We start from the raw sequence: 16,253 nt of genomic DNA, 5'->3' as shown, positions 1-16,253 counted from the left end.
TCTAGCTATGCAGCCAAGCATCCTACTTGCTTTCCCTACCGCCTGACCGCACTGTTCACCCATTTTGAGACTGTCAGAAATCACTACCCCTAAATCCTTTTCTTCTGAAGTATTTGCTAACACAGAACTGCCAATACAATACTCAGAGTGAAGATTCCTTTTCCCCAAGTGCATTATTTTACATTTGGAAACATTAAACTGCAGTTTCCATTGCTTTGACCATTTATCTAGTAAAGCTAAATCATTTACCATATTACAGACGCCTCCAGGAATATCAACCCTATTGCACACTTTAGAGTCATCGGCAAATAGGCAAACCTTCCCTACCAAACCTTCCCCTATGTCACTCACAAACATATTAAAAAGAATAGGACCCAGAACAGACCCTTGTGGCACACCGCTTGTAACCTGACTCTGCTCAGAATACTCGCCGTTAACAATAACTCTCTGATGTCTACGCTTCAGCCAGCTGCAAATCCACTAATTTATCTATCAGCTCTTTATGTGGAACCGTATCAAAGGCTTTGCTGAAGTCCAGGTAGGCAATATCCACGGCACCACCTTCATCCAACACCTTTGTGACATAGTCAAAGAAATCAATGAGATTAGTCTGACATGATTTGCCTTCAGTAAAGCCATGCTGATTTGGGTCCAATAAGTTATTGTTTTTTAGGTGCTGATTTATCCTCTTTTTGAGTAGAGTCTCCATCATTTTAACTACCACTGATGTCAAGCTAACTGGCCTGTAGTTACCAGCTTCTTCTCTACTGCCCTTCTTGTGGATAGGCACAACACTGGCCATTCTCCAATCCTCAGGAACTTCTCCTGTTAACAAGGATTGGTTAAACAAATCAGTCAGGGGGGTAGCAATGACAGATCTGAGTTCTTTAAGAACTCTGGGGTGGATGCCATCTGGACCCATTGCCTTATTTATCTTTAATCGTTCAAGTTCTTCTAAGACATCGGCTTCTAAGATCACTGGAGCTGAATCCGTACAGCTGGAAGCAATGCTATATCCCTCTATAGTATTATTTTGTAAGGTGTCTTTTGAGAAAACTGAACAGAAGTAGCTATTGAAATGTTCAGCGATCTCCTTATTCCCATTAATGCATGTATTATTCCCAGTACTAAGCTTCGTGATGCCGCAGTTTTTCTTCTTCTTATCACTAATATATCTGAAGAAGGTTTTATCCCCCTTCTTTACAGATTTGGCAATTTCTTCCTCTTTTGAGGCTTTAGCAGCATATATTATCTGTTTCGCCTCCTTCTGTCTCATTTTATACACCTCTCTATCAGCTATACTTCCAGACTCTTTATACCTCCTATAGGCAGCCTTTTTTTTTTCATTGACTATAGCCCTTACATCATTGCTAAACCATAGCGGTTTCTTCTTCCTTTTACCTTTAGTTATTTGTCTTACATACAGTCCAGTGGCTTTTAAGATGGCCTTTTTTAATACAGTCCACTGGGTGCTCACTCCTGCCATTTTATCCCTCCCCTTTAATTCATTATCTAAATATTCCCCCGTTGCATTAAAATTTGTTTTTCTGAAATCCAATACTTTGGTTGCATTATAGGATTGCTCACAATGAGTTTTTACATCAAACCACAAACATAGATGGTCACTGCAACCTAAATTTTCTCCCACCTTGACCTCTCATACCCAATTCCCATTCGTAAAAACTAAATCTAGAATATTCTCCCCTCTAGTTGGTGTCTTAACCAGCTGTGCCAGAGCTGCTCCTGTAAAGGCCTCTACTATATTCTTACTCTTTATATATAATACTACATGTCTATTCTCTTCAATATGTATTGTGTATCGGACAAAATAAATAAATAAATAAAAAATAAATACAACTAGGAAAAGTTGGGTATGAGCCATTGCTGTTAACAAAGACAGAGCTGAAGAAGATGTTAAAGAGGTTGACTTTAGTTTTTTCGTCATTACATTCTTTATCGTTTGGTCCTTTAAGGGGTGGGATGGATCTGGAGTCTTTGAGTTTATTGTTTACAAAATTATAGAAGGCACAAGTGGACTTAGAGCATAGGAGGTTTTCTTCTTGAGTGCTGAGATAGTTGGTACATTTGGTTTTTATTTGATGACACACATTTTTATAGCGGCTTTTAAAGTTTGCAACATAGCCTGTTTTATTTTTGCACCACAGTAATCTTTTTTTCTTTCTTCTTTTGGATTGCAGCTTTCTTATTTTTATGGGTAAATTATTTTTTTCTGATTTTGGCGAATATTAGAAGTACATATAAATTTATGACTCTTTGGATTTCGAGCAGAAACATATTGTAATAGCCATCTGCAGTGATACAACCAGAGAATATTGTATTCCAATCAAGAGATAAGAAGTCAGATTCTATGTTATCGTAGTTGGCCTTTTTTAAAGTTGTAATTGAGTGTCCTGTCATTGAACTTGTTTCTGTGAGGATATACGTTGAGGCAAAAGTCAAATGTGCTGTGGTCACTGTTAGAAAAGGGTTCTTTTATTTAAAGTCCATAAATTTTGCAGAAGATGAGGTCTAGGCAGTTGTTGAGTCTGGTATTGTCAGTAACTAGTTGTTCTAGTCCTAGACGAGTAATATCATTGTAGAGAGTTGAGTGAATTGGTTCAGTTGTGCATTCATTTAGGGACCAGTTAATATGTGGTAGGTTTAGGTCGCCAAGAAATATGAGACGATGTGGGTATGAGGTTGCCCACGATAGTAATGAGGTTTGTTTGTTCACATGTGAGATGTCATAGTCAGGGGCTCTCTAGCATAGGATATCATAGCTCTTCTCATAAAGTATCTCTGAACATTTTCTAGAGTGTTTATGTCCGAAATGTGGTGTGGGTTCCGGACAGATGAGCTGTATTCGAGGATTGGTCTGGCAAAAGTTTTGTATGCTCTGGTTAGTAATGTGAGATTACCGGAGCAGAAGCTATGTAGGATTAGGTTAAATCTAATAAATGAAATGAAATATTTCTTGGGGGGCTCCTCGCTGGGACAGAACAGTTCTGGAAGACCAACAACACACACACACACACACCGTGGAAAGTGGAGACGGAGGTTCTGCAGAAGTCCTCTTGTCTCAGGGCTTCTCTCCATCCCCAAACTGCCTTCTGCAACTGAGCTTCCTTCTTTTTCGACAGAGGACTCCACGTACATGGAGGACGAGGAGGAGCGGGTTGAGTACGTGTTAACCCAACAAGGCCTGATCTACCAAGGATCGAAGGACTACATCATCTCCAACCCATGGAACTTTGGACAGGTGAGATGTTCCCTTGTCCCTCTATGGCTGGGGCCACCTTCCCCACCAGGTCAGGTGGGATGGAAGAATGTCAGTTCCCTTCCATTAAACATGACCACCTGGTAGGACCACTCTTTGGGTGGTGGCCAATCTTTGGATAGTCTCTTACCAAGATTTGAAGCTTCCTCTATGCTGCTAGCCTTCCAGAAGACCTGGATCTTCACCCAGGCACAAGGCTAGAAGTGAAGTGAACCCCCGAATGTGCTTTCAGATGTTTTATCGATGGGATGTTATGTCTCTGGGATGCGATGTGTGATGTTGTTGTGGGGTTTTCTGGATTTAGTTTATTCCGATTTTGTGCATGAAGTGGGAAGCGATGTAGGACTGTTGTACATAAGAGAGGAAGCCTCTCTTTCTCTTCAGAGGTAGGAAAGTGAGGACAAATCAAGGGAAATATTTCTTCACCCAGAGGGTGGTTGGTTGATGGAATTCCCTTCCAGAAGAGGTCGTGACAGCTGTCAGCCTGGAGAGCTTCAAGGCAGGATGAGACAGATTCATGGATGCCAAGTGTATCATAGGTGGTGATTGAAATGGATGTCCAAGTGCCGCCTCTATGTTGGTTGAGGCAGGCAGGGTTCCCTTGGGTCCCATTTGTTGGAGGTCAAGGGAAAGGGGGGGTCTTGCCTTCTCTTTCTGCTGAAGACCCCCATGGACAACTGGGGAGCCACTGTGGGACACAGAATGCTGGACTCGATGGGCTTTGGCCTGATTCAGCATGGCTCTTCTTAGGTTCTTATAATAATAATAACAATAATAAAAATAATAATAATAATAATTTATTAGATTTGTATGCTGCCCCTCTCCGAAGACTCAGGGCGGCTCACAAAAATAATAAAAACAATATTATAGTAGAACAAATCTAATATTAAAAACATATAAAACCCTATCATTATTTTAAAAACCAAACAACACATTCATACCAAACATAAAACAAAGTATAAAAGAGCCTGGGGGAAAGGTGTCTCTACTCCCCCATGCCTGGCGGTATAAGTGAGTCTTGAGTAGTTTACGAAAGACAGGGATGGTGGGGGCAATTCTAATCTCCGGGGGGAGTTGATTCCAGAGGGCCGGGGCCGCCACAGAGAAGGCTCTTCCCCTGGGGCCCGCCAAACAACATTGTTTAGTCGACGGGACCCAGAGAAGGCCAACTCTGTGGGACCTTATCGGTCGCTGGGATTCGTGCAGTAGCAGGCAGTTCCGGAGGTACTCTGGTCCAATGCCATGTAGGGCTTTAAAGGTCATGACCAACACTTTGAATTGTGACTGGAAACTGATCGGAAACTAATAAAAACATCATTAAAAAAGGCAGACTGCCCCCCCCACGCACTGTGCAATGGCAGAGAAGGTGCTCTTCCTGGATCCCCCCAAGTCTGAGTTTTTTAAGTGATGGAGTGTACAACATGCTCTTCTTGCCTGAACAGGTGAGATGGGGTGATGTAAAGGGAGAAAAAAGGCCCCGTAGACAACCTGGTGCTGTGCCATGGAGGACCTTCTGGGCACCTTGAAGGGCTGTTGAAGCAAACTGGCACCTCATAGTGTTTGCAGAGCAGTGAGAGTGTGTGTGTATGTGTGTGTGTTTATATTTGTCCTTCTCTGGGCCCTCAAAATTGTGTGCACAATTACATTCTGCTCCAGATGAAGCTTGCAAATACTCTTCAAGGGCAAGAACATAAGAACATAAGAAGAGGAGCCCTGCTGAATGGGGCCAAAGCCCATGGAGTCCAGCATTCTATGTCCCCGAGTGGGCCCCCAATTGTCCATGGGGATCTTGAGCAGAAAGAGAAGGCAAGACCCTCCCTTTCCCTCGACCCCCAACAAATGGGACCCAAGGGAAACCTGCCTGCCTCAACCAACATAGAGGCGGCACTTGGACATCCGTTTCAATAACCACCTATGATACACTTGGCATCCATGAATCTGTCTCATCCTGCCTTGAAGCTATCCAGGCTGACAGCTGTCACGACCTCTTCTGGAAGGGAATCTCATCAACCAAGGACCCTCTGGGTGAAGAAATATTCCCCTTTATTTATCCTCACTTTCTTACCTGTGAGCTTTAGGGAGGGGCCCCTCGTCCAAGTATTGTGTGATAGAGAAGAGAATTTTTCTCTCTCCACCTTTTCTATCCCATGCAGGATTTTATACACTTTGATCAAGTCCCCCCTTCAATGCCGTCTTTCAAGGCTGAAGAGACCAAGGCCTTGCAACCTGGTTTCCTAAGGGAGGGGCTCCATTTCCTTGATCATACTAGTTGCCCCTTTTTTCACCTTTTCCATTCCCATGTAGGACACGTTGAAGTAGCCAAGGCAGGACATGATCTATTTTGGGGAACGTGTTCGGTGTCATCTTGGCACCAAAGTAACCAACCAACCCAACGGTCCATTTAGGAATTTGGCCATGTGTCAACACTGTAAATTCTGGGTGGTGTTGACATTTTGCAGTGAACCTGGCTAGAACGAAGCACCATCAGCGCTGTTTCAGATGAGTGCCAACCAGGGTTGGGTTTTCTCTGCTATTCCTTTTTAATGTACTGGCAATGTAATGCTTTGACTTCCCATGCCACCTTCCTCTTCTTTATTTATTTTTTTCTTGTAGGCCAGTTTAATTTTGCCAGAATTCAGTAGACTCTCTGTTCCACTAGTTTCCATGCATCCTTTTCACTTTCCTTTGGATATTCTTTGACTATGTCAAAAAGGTGTTGGATGAAGGTGGTGCCGTGGATATTGCCTACCTGGACTTCAGCAAAGCCTTTGATACGGTTCCACATAAAGAGCTGATAGATAAATTAGTGAAGATTGGACTTAATCCCTGGATAGTTCAGTGGATTTCAAGCTGGCTGAAGCGTAGACATCAGAGAGTTATTGTTAATGGCGAGTATTCTGAGCAGAGACAGGTTACAAGCGGTGTGCCACAAGGGTCTGTTCTGGGTCCTATTCTTTTTAATATGTTTGTGAGTAACATAGGGGAAGGTTTGGTAGGGAAGGTTTGCCTATTTGCCGATGACTCTAAAGTGTGCAATAGGGTTGATATTCCTGGAGGCGTCTGTAATATGGTAAATGATTTAGCTTTACTAGATAAATGGTCAAAGCAATGGAAACTGCAGTTTAATGCACTTGGGCAAAAGGAATCCTCAATCTGAGTATTGTATTGGCAGTTCTGTGTTAGCAAAAACTTCAGAAGGGAAGGATTTAGGGGTAGTGATGTCTGACAGTCTCAAAATGGGTGAGCATTGTGGTCGGGCGGTAGAAAAAGCAAGTAGGATCCTTGGCTGCATAGCTGGAGGTATAACAAGCAGGAAGAGGAAGATTGTGATCCCGCTGTATAGAGCACTGGTGAGACCACATTTGGAATACTGTGTTCAGTTCTGGAGACCTCACCTACAAAAAGATATTGACAAAATTGAACGGGTCCAAAGACGGGCTACAAGAATGGTGGAAGGTCTTAAGCATAAAACGTATCAGGAAAGACTTAATGAACTCCATCTGTAGAGTCTGGAGGACAGAAGGGAAAGGGGGGACATGATCGAAACATTTAAATATGTTAAAGGGTTCAATAGGGTTCAGGAGGGAAGTGTTTTTAACAGGAAAGTGAACACAAGAACAAGGGGACACAATCTGAAGTTAGTTGGGGGAAAGATCAAAGGCAACATGAGAAAAAATTATTTTACTGAAAGAGTAGTAGATTCTTGGAACAAAATTCCAGCAGACATTGTTGGTAAATCCACAGGAACTGAATGTAAACATGCCTGGGATAAATATAGATCCATCCTAAGATATAATGCAGGAAATAGTATAAGGGCAGACTAGATGGACCAGGAGGCCTTTTTCTGCCGTCAATCTTCTATGATAAAGTTAGAATTTTTAAAGATTATTTTTATGTATATTAATTGGATTAATTGTTCTATTGTGTCTTTGTATATGCTGTGAGCCACCCCGAATCCTCGGAGAGGCACGGCATACAAATCCAATGAAAGTAACCGAAACTAAACGATGTTTCTATGTTCTTCCAATGCCCTTTAATTTATTCTTCAATCATCTCATGTTCTTGCAATGTTCCACGCCCACCGATTTTGCTGGTCATTTGCAAGGGCCTGATTCATTGTCATTATTTTTCTGGTCTCCCTAGCTGGGCCTTTTAATTCTGCTTGAGTCCACTGTTCCAGCTGTGTCTCTAATGACTGGAATTTGCTAAGTATTAATTGCCTTGATGGTGTTTCCTCCACTGAGTTTGGACTTTAAGATCTTCTTCGCTCTCTTGATCTAGTCACTTCTCTTCCTCAGCTTCTCTGGGCTTCCTGTTGTCAGTTTGAAGATGCCCAGTTGCAAATTTCATTCAGGCTTTTGATGTTATTTCTCCAGGGCATCTTGATTCCTTCAATTTTACTATTTTTCCCATTCGAGACGGTAAGCGTGGTGCATTTGTCCAGTCCAAACTCCACTGCAGTATCTTGGCTATACATACGGACAGTAACAGGATAGCAGAGTGGGAAGGGACCTTAGAGGTCATCTAGTCCACCACCCCACCCAAGCAGGAGACCCTACACCTGTGATGGTGAACCTATGGCATGCCATAGGTGGCACGTGGAGCCATATCGGAAGGCACGTGAAACTTTGCCCTGTGTCAGCTCCAATGTGCATGCACGCATTGGCCAGCTGATTTTGGGGCTTGGGAAAGGCCGTATCATCCTCCAGACGGAAGTTTGGAAAAACACACTTCTGGTTTGCCATTGTGCTGTTTTTTGTATTTCAGAGGGTTTGTTTATTTATTTTATTTATTTATTTATTTATTTATTTATTTATTTATTTTGTCCAATACACAATGAGAGTTTTAGTGTGTGTGTGTGTGTGTGTGTATATGTGTGTGTGTGTGTGTGTATACACATAGTAAAATACATGATGAAGGTTATAGAGGAGATACTCATAGAGAAATATATCTAAGAAAGAATAGAAAAGAAGATATAGGAATAGAACATATCAATGAAAGAATAGAAGAAGAGATATAGGAATAGAAAGGTATAGGAGATATAGGAGAGCAACAGGACAGGGGACGGAAGGCACTCTAGTGCACTTGTATTCGCCCCTTACTGACCTCTTAGGAATCTGGAGAGGTCAACCGTGGATAATCCAAGGGTAAAGTGTTGGGGGTTCAGGGAAGCTTCCTGAACCCCTGGCGGCAGTGGTGGGCAGCAGGCAGGATGGGGTGGAATGCAGTTCCAATGGCGGAAATGAAGATACATACGCAGCTCCAGCTGATTGGCGGCTGTCACTTCCTGGATTACTGGTCTCAGCTCGGATCTCCTTTTTTTCCCTGCTGCTGCTGCTGAGTCTGGGCTCCTTGCTTTTTTCCTCTTTCCTCCTTCCTGGCCTCGGACAAGCTTTCCTCTCTCCTGCCCAGCTCCCCTCCAGCCTCCCGTGGCCCCCTCCCGCCTGAGGTGCAAGCAGAAGGCCTGGGTGGAAGCGGCGCTGGTAGCATTGATGTTTCTGGCAGCACCCGTTGGCCTAGCTGCCCAGCCTGAGGCAGGGTGGTGACCCAGGAAGGAGAGCGCGGGAAATGCGAAGCAAAGTTGTCAGTCCAGTGAGCGACACTGGTAAGGCTGTAAGTCGAGGACTTAACAGTTTGCTTGAACGATGATGATAAATTTAGATTTAAATTTAGATAAATTTCTAAGATCCAATTATTTTATTTATTTATTTATTTTATTACTTGGACTTTTACGCCACCCCTCTCGGAGGACTCAGGGCGGCTCACAACATATAATAAAACAATGTATAACATCCTAAATACAATTAATTAAATATAAAATATAAAAAACCTAAAAAAAACCCCAAACCATAAAAAAATGTTCATTCCCATTCATCGGCCAGGGGGTCAGGATCTAACGGCCCCAAGCCTAGTAGCACAAATGAATCTTTAGACTCTTATGGAAGGTGAGGAGGGTGGGAGCAGTACGAATCTCTGGGGAGAGCTGATTCGAGAGGGCCGGGGCCCCCACAGAGAAGGCTCTTCCCCTGGGTCCTGCCAAACGACATTGTCTAGTTGATGGGACCTGGAGAAGGCCGACTCTCTGGGACCTGACCGGTCGCTGGGACTCATGCGGCAGAAGGCGGTCCTACAAGTAATCTGGTCACATGCCATTTTTTTTTAGTTGATGAAGATGTTGAAGAATGTTGGGCAGCAATTCCATTTCGGGTGATGTTTTTTTCCCCATACAGTTCTTTATTGGTTAGTTTCCATCCATTGTTTCATGGGGGATGAGGAATTCTGGCAGTTGAAGTCCACAGCAGGTGTGATGGACTATAAGTAGGTGGATGACAAGAGGGAGGAAGGCAGAACGATCTCAGCCCGGACGTCCCGTGTGAGAGAAAGAGGCTGGAGACAGTAGTTCCCAGAGTATATTGTAGGTGCAGATAATTGAAGTGTTTACTCTGGCGTGATTTTGCCCAAAGGTGTGAAATGATAAAAAATTCAACAGGGAAGAATTACTACTTGTCATCCTCAGCTGGAACAAAGGCAGAGTTTTTCCTACTTGTTGTATTTTTTGGCAAAAGACACCCGGAAGAGTTCAGCCTGGCTGACCTGACAATCCAATCGAAGCTTCCTCTCAACTCATATTTTAAAAGCAGCTAAAAAAATGTTTTCTCCAGGTTCTGGCAAACCACCAGTTTTCCGTGCTTAATCCGATCCAGAATCAGGAGATATAAATTGCATTTGCAGAAGATATAAACTGCATGTCACATTTTGAGATAGATGGGGAACTCATCAAATTTGCAGGTGACACCAAACTGGTAGGAATAGCCAACACTCCAGAAGAAAGGCGCAAAATATAGAAGGATCTTGATAGACTTGAACAATGGGTGCTATCTAACAAAATGAAATTCAGTGGTGAAAAAAGGAAGGTTCTACATTTAGGCAAGAAAAATATAATGTACAGGTACAGTCTATGTGGTACATTGCTCAACAGTAGTAACTGTGAGAGGGACCTTGGAGTCCTAGTGGACGACCATTGAAATAGGAGCCAGCCGTGTGCAGCAGCTGCCAAAAAAGCCAACACAGTTCTCGGCTGCATCAACAGAGGGAGAGAATCAAGATCACGTGAAGGGTTAACACCACTTTATTAGGCCTTGGGAAGGCCACACTTGGAATCCGGCATTCAGTTTTGGTCGCCACGAGGCAAAAAGGATGTTGAGACTCTAAAAAGAGTGCATGGAAGAGCGACAAAGAGGATGAGGGGACTGGAGGCTAAAACATAGGAAGAACGGTTTCAGGAACTGAGCCTGGCTAGTTTAATGAAAAGAAGGACCAGGGGAGACCCAATAGCAGCCTTCCAATATCTCAGGGGTGGCCCCAAAGAAGGGGGAGTCAAGCTATCCTCCAAAGCACTTGAGCGTAAGACAAGAAGCAATGAGTGGAAACTAAACAATGAGAGAAGCAACTTAGAACTAAGGAGGAATTTACTGACAGATAGAACAATTAACCAATGGAACAACTTGCCACCAGAAGTTGTGAATGCTCCAATACTGGAAGTTTTTAATATGTTGGATAACCATCTGTCTGAAGTGGTGTAGGAAAGAGTTCAGCGTAGGCAGGGGATTGGACTAGAAGACCTCCAAGGTCCCTTTCAAGTTCCAACTCTGTTGTTGCTGTTGTTGTTGTTGTTGTTATTATTATTTTATTTATTATTTATATATTGTTTGTTTGTTTGTTTGTTTGTTTGTTTGTTTATTTATTCATTCATTCATTTATTTATTTATTTATTTATTTATTTATTTATTTATTAGATTTGTATGCCGCCCCTCTCCAAGGACTCCGGCTCACAATATTATTATTATTATGTCAGTACAACACAGCAAACGAGATCACTATGCTGGATTTCGTATTTCATCACCAGTCGGGCGCTTCCCAAGCACCTAGGACTGCGTGATGTAGTGGCGAATTATGTTTGCCGATCCCAGTAAGCGGCCTTTTGCTATTATTATTATTATTATTATTATTATTATTATTATTATTATTATTATTACTATTACTACTACTACTACTACTACTACTACTACTACTACTACTACTACTACTATCATCCTTTCTATTTGCTTCCCTGGTGTTTCCCTTCCCTCCGAGTCCACAGAGAGGGGCAGCATATAAGTCCAATTCATAATTATCCCTTTATTTGGAATATTCAAGTGTCTAAAAAAACCCTTCCTCTTCCCCAAATGAGAGTAAACATCCCACCAGTCAAAGTCAGGACTGGCTATTTCAAAATGTTCTGTCCGGCAGAAAGAGACGTCCTGGTGTCCAGTGAAATTCCTCTTGTAAAAAGGGTAAATAAACTTTTTAAAAAAGAGAGCATTCGTACATCCTTGCCAAGGTTCGAAGGAGCGAAAGAAGGAAGAGATTCATAGAAGCAGGGGGTTATGGCGAGTTTGAGGTTTGCAAGCAGGAAGTTTAGATGTTCTTGGAGACATTTGGCTCTCTGTCCTCCTTTTCTGGACAGGGCCAATGAATGCAAGATCTATTTTTAAAAACCTGCCGATAGTCTCGCATCTAAATCCCTCTCTTAAATTTCATCCCCAGCTAATTTTTTTAAAAAAGCATTGAAAGGGCCTTTCATGGCCAGAGATAATCCTACAGAGGGAGCTTTGCTCTGTGTTTATTTTTTCATTCCACTCAGGTGACCTCTCCGTTGAAAATGCTGGGAGGAGGAGGAGGGGGATGAAGGAGGGAGAGGGAGGGGAGGTGGAGAAGGAGAGGAGGAAGAGCAGGGGGAAAGGGAGAGGAGGAGGAGAGGAAGAAAGGGAGAAGAGGAGGAATAGGGGGAGGAGAAAGAGGAGGAGGAGGAGAGGAAGAGGAGGCAGAAGAGCAGGAAGAGAGCAGGGAAAGAGGGAGAGGAGGAGGAGAGAAAGAGGAGAGGGAGAAAGAGGAGGAGGAGGAGAAAGAGGAGTAAAAGAAGGGGAGGAAGAAGAGGGGAGTAAAGAAAGAGGGAAAGAAGGAGGAGAGGAGAGGAAGAGAAGGAAAAGAAGAGGAGCAGAAGGAGAGAGGGAGGAGGAAGAGATGAAGGAGTGCGAGAGAAAGAAGAGGAAAAGGAGAAGAGGAAAAGAAGGGGAGGAGGAAGAGGAGGAGAGCAAGTGGAAAGGAAGAGGAGGAGGAGAAGGAGAGGAAGAGAGAAAAGAGGGAATGAGGAAGAGGAGGAGGAGGAGAAGTGTGGAGGAGGAGGCCTTGATTCCCAGAGGCAGGATGGAGTTTGAATCACTAGGGAACTGTGTGAACCTACTTAAGGACAGAAAAATCCCACCAGCCTGCAGGGCCTTCCACACTGTTTGCATTGGACACACAAAGCCTACACAAACATGTGTTTCCTGAAGGATGGATTTCCCTGGAGATTTTCTGATCTGGGATGGGAGTGGGAAATTCACCCTTTTGTGGAAGAATCCGTCTTTCTCAGCCTTGGTCCCATGAAGATGGGTGGACATCAACTCCCAGGATTCCCCAGCCAGGATCCTCCTCCTCCTCCTCAAAGGAGACCCATGTGTCGTTCCTGAAAGATCTCACCTGGCACCTGAGGACTTGCTCGGAGGAGAGCTGGGGGCCTGTTTGAGACTTGGTATCTCCAGGCCTTCAGAAGCAGCTTTGGTTCTTCTCAAAAATGCCCATGTGGGACTTTTGGTGACATATTTCTGTAACAAAAAGTTTTTTTATTTTCTTGGAGTCACGAGTAAAGATGAAAAACTATTGGTTGTTTTGTTTTCAAAGTTGAACGCACCACCAGCAGTCTGCTAATAAAATTGTTCATTATTTTAACTTACTAGGTTGGAAGACACTTTGGGGAAAGTATTAGAAGGTTCAAGAGGAAGTAGAAAGGGAGGAAGAGAAGGAGAGTTTATTTATTTACTTTATTTATTTATTTATTTAGTTTATATATATATATGATACTGGTAAGAGAGAAACATTAGGACAGGGGACGGAAGGCACGCTGGTGCACTTATGCACGACCCTTACTGACCTCTGAGGTCTAGTTGCATAGGGTATTCTGTTGCGAGTGGAGGATTGGAGGGCTCTTCTTGTAAAGTATCTCTGGACATTTTCTAGTGTGTTTATGTCCGAAATGTGGTGTGGGTTCCAGAGAGATGAGCTGTATTCAAGGATTGGTCTGGGGAAAGTTTTGTATGCTCTGGTTAGTAGTGTGAGATTCCCAGAACAGAAGCTACGTAGGATTAAGTTAACAACTCTTAAATAGTGATGGGCGAACCCGACGGTGTTCGGGTTCGGCAAGTTCAGACAAACTTTACTCAAAATTCGGCCGAACCCGAACCGAACCTGAACTCGAACGGGGAAACCCTCCCACGAAGAGATTCCGGGGGCGGAGCTTTGACGTCACTGGCAGGTTGCTAAGGACACCAAGGTGATCACTTCCTGGATTCCATGGAATCCAGGAAGTGATCACCTTGGCGTCCTTAGCAACCTGCCAGAGATGTCAAAGCTCCGAACGCCAAACACGACCCCGAACTTTGCCTGAAGTTTGAAAAAAGTTTGGTTTCGTGTTCGGCATACTGAACACCGCAAAATTCGGTACGGACCCAATTGTGCGGGTTCAGTTCGCCCATCACTACTCTTAAAGCCTTTTTGGCAATGTTGTTGCAGTGGGCTTTGGCACTGAGGTCATTGGATAGGAGTATTCTCAGGTCTTTTATGGAGTGAGGGCTGTCTGTAAGATCTTGTTTATTCAGCTTGGATTTGGAGTTCTGGTTCTTTTGCCAATGTGTAGGTTGAAGAGGAGTGAAGGGAAAGTAGGTAGGAGGAGGGAAGGGAGTGCGAGAGAAAACAGTCAGAGGGGCTGACTGCTGTTGGTTAAAAAATTAAACAAGATATTGGCTTATGAACAATGGTAAAAATGTATAATTATGAATTATGTATGGTGTATATAACATTGGAAGGTTATATGCATGTTACATTTTTATGTAAGAAGCCCGAGGAAAAAAAAAATTGGGGGGGAAATGCCGACAGGTCAAAGCCCCATTCTCTCCTGCAGGAAATCCGCTCAGCACAATGTTGTCTTTCAGCTGTAGGGAACAAAAGGCAGGTGAACTAACATTTTTTCTTTCCTGATGAAAAAAAAGTTGACTTTCTGCCAGAGAGAACTTGGCGGAGAGCGAGAAGAAGATCTTGTTTAAAACTGGAACAGGCCAATGGCTCTTCTAACTGGATCCATCAGATCCAGAGAAGCCTAATTTTTAAAAAATAAACTTTATTGATTTTCAAACTTTCCTTTTAAAAACAAATTGTTACACTATTTCTTAGAGTAATTCCACATTGGTACCAAGTTCTATTTTCTTTTTACCTATTCACATTATACTAGTTCTTCTTTATCCAACTTTATTTCTTCCTTTCAAATTTGTTCACCTATACTTTTATATCTTTTCTTCTATTTGTTTCTTTAGTTATATTACTACATATCTATTCTCTTCAATGTGTATTATGTATTGGACTAAATACATAAAAAAAATTATACATCTGCCTTTACATATTATACATTATACATGACGTAGCTGCATGTCATGGTTCTTATTTTTGCTTTGCTTTTTTTCTGCGTTCAATCCAATGATACCATTGTTCCCAGGTTTCATAATAAACTGAATATTTTTGGCCCCTTAGCTCTATTATGAATCTATCCATTTCAGCACATTCATATATATACTGTATATTAATTATTATACTTTCTGTCGGGATTTCTGGATTTTTCCAAAATTGTACAAAGACAATCCTAGCTGCAGTAGTGATAGCGGTAGGAAATTCCTGTTACTGGTTCAATAGAATTGGAAGCAACCCACTTCTGATCGTACCCCGTCTTCTTTGTGGCAGCCCCTCAAATGTCCTGCCTGTAAAAGACTACTTCAGCTTCAACCACAACAACACAAGAGCACACCACAGATTCAAGCTTAATATTAACCGCTCCAAACTTGACTGTAAAAAATATGACTTTAATAATAGAGTCGTGGAAGCGTGGAACTCATTACCGGACTCCATAGTATCATCCCCTAACCCCCAACATTTTACCCTTAGACTATCCATGGTTGACCTCTCCAGATTCCAAAGAGGTCAGTAAGGGGCCTACATAAGCGCACTAGAGTGCCTTCCGTCCCCTGTCCTATAGTCTCTCCTATATCTCGTATTTCTTCTCTACTATATCCTCTAGAACCTTCATTGTGTATTATTGTGTATTGGACAAAATAAATAAAATAAATAACTAACTAAAATAATCTTGGAAGACTGCTACAAATCCACAGGTCTCCCTTCTGGATCTTAGACCAGTGGACATTTTTTGAAGGGCTTGGAAGTGATCGAGGACACACTAAGTGACCGTAGATGACACAAGATTAGGAGATATGAGTAAGGCTTCCCAAAAGACGGAGAAGGTTCAAAATATCGAGTCAGATTTAAAGTGATCTCAGACAAACAGAAGAAAAAAGAAGGTCAACGTGGAAGTTTTTAAGCAGATGTTAGATAACCCATCTGTTTGAAGTAGTGCAGGGGGTTGGACTAGAAGACCTCCAAGGTCCCTTCCAACTCTGTTGTTGTTGTTGTTGTTGTTGTTATTTCAACAAGACAACACAGCAAATGAGATCACTATGCTGGATTTCGTATTTCATCACCAGTCGGGCGCTTCCCAAGCTCCTAGGACTGCATGATGTAGCGGCAAATTATGTTTGCCGATCCCAGTAAAGCCGCCTTTTGCAATTGACAGATGGAGATTTTGTCAATTCTGATGGTTTTCAAATGACCGCTGAGATCCTTTGGCCCTGCGCCCAGCGTGCCAAGGACCACTGGGACCACTTTCACTGGCTTATGCCAGAGTCGTTGCAGCTCGATTTTTAGATCTTCGTATTTCACTAATTTCTCTAGCTGCTTCTCCTCAATTCTGCTGTCTCCTGGGATTGTGATGTCAATGATCCCTACTTTCTTTTTCTCC

At 42.8% G+C, this 16,253-nt stretch overlaps 1 protein-coding gene across 1 annotated transcript in view; it reads left to right on the top strand.

Annotated features, from left to right (window-relative positions):
• Positions 1-16,253, top strand: part of TGM2 (transglutaminase 2) — a 53,564-nt gene that overhangs the window by 13,338 nt on the left and 23,973 nt on the right. The window contains exon 3 of the mRNA XM_070744335.1: positions 3,141-3,259. Coding sequence (XP_070600436.1) covers positions 3,141-3,259 — 119 coding nt within the window. The remainder of the gene's footprint in view (positions 1-3,140; positions 3,260-16,253) is intronic.

Source organism: Erythrolamprus reginae, chromosome 3 (assembly GCF_031021105.1).
Source record: "Erythrolamprus reginae isolate rEryReg1 chromosome 3, rEryReg1.hap1, whole genome shotgun sequence".
NCBI lineage: Eukaryota > Metazoa > Chordata > Lepidosauria > Squamata > Dipsadidae > Erythrolamprus > Erythrolamprus reginae.
The sequence above is the reverse complement of the archived record's forward strand: the minus strand, read 5'-3'. Positions and strand labels throughout refer to the sequence as shown.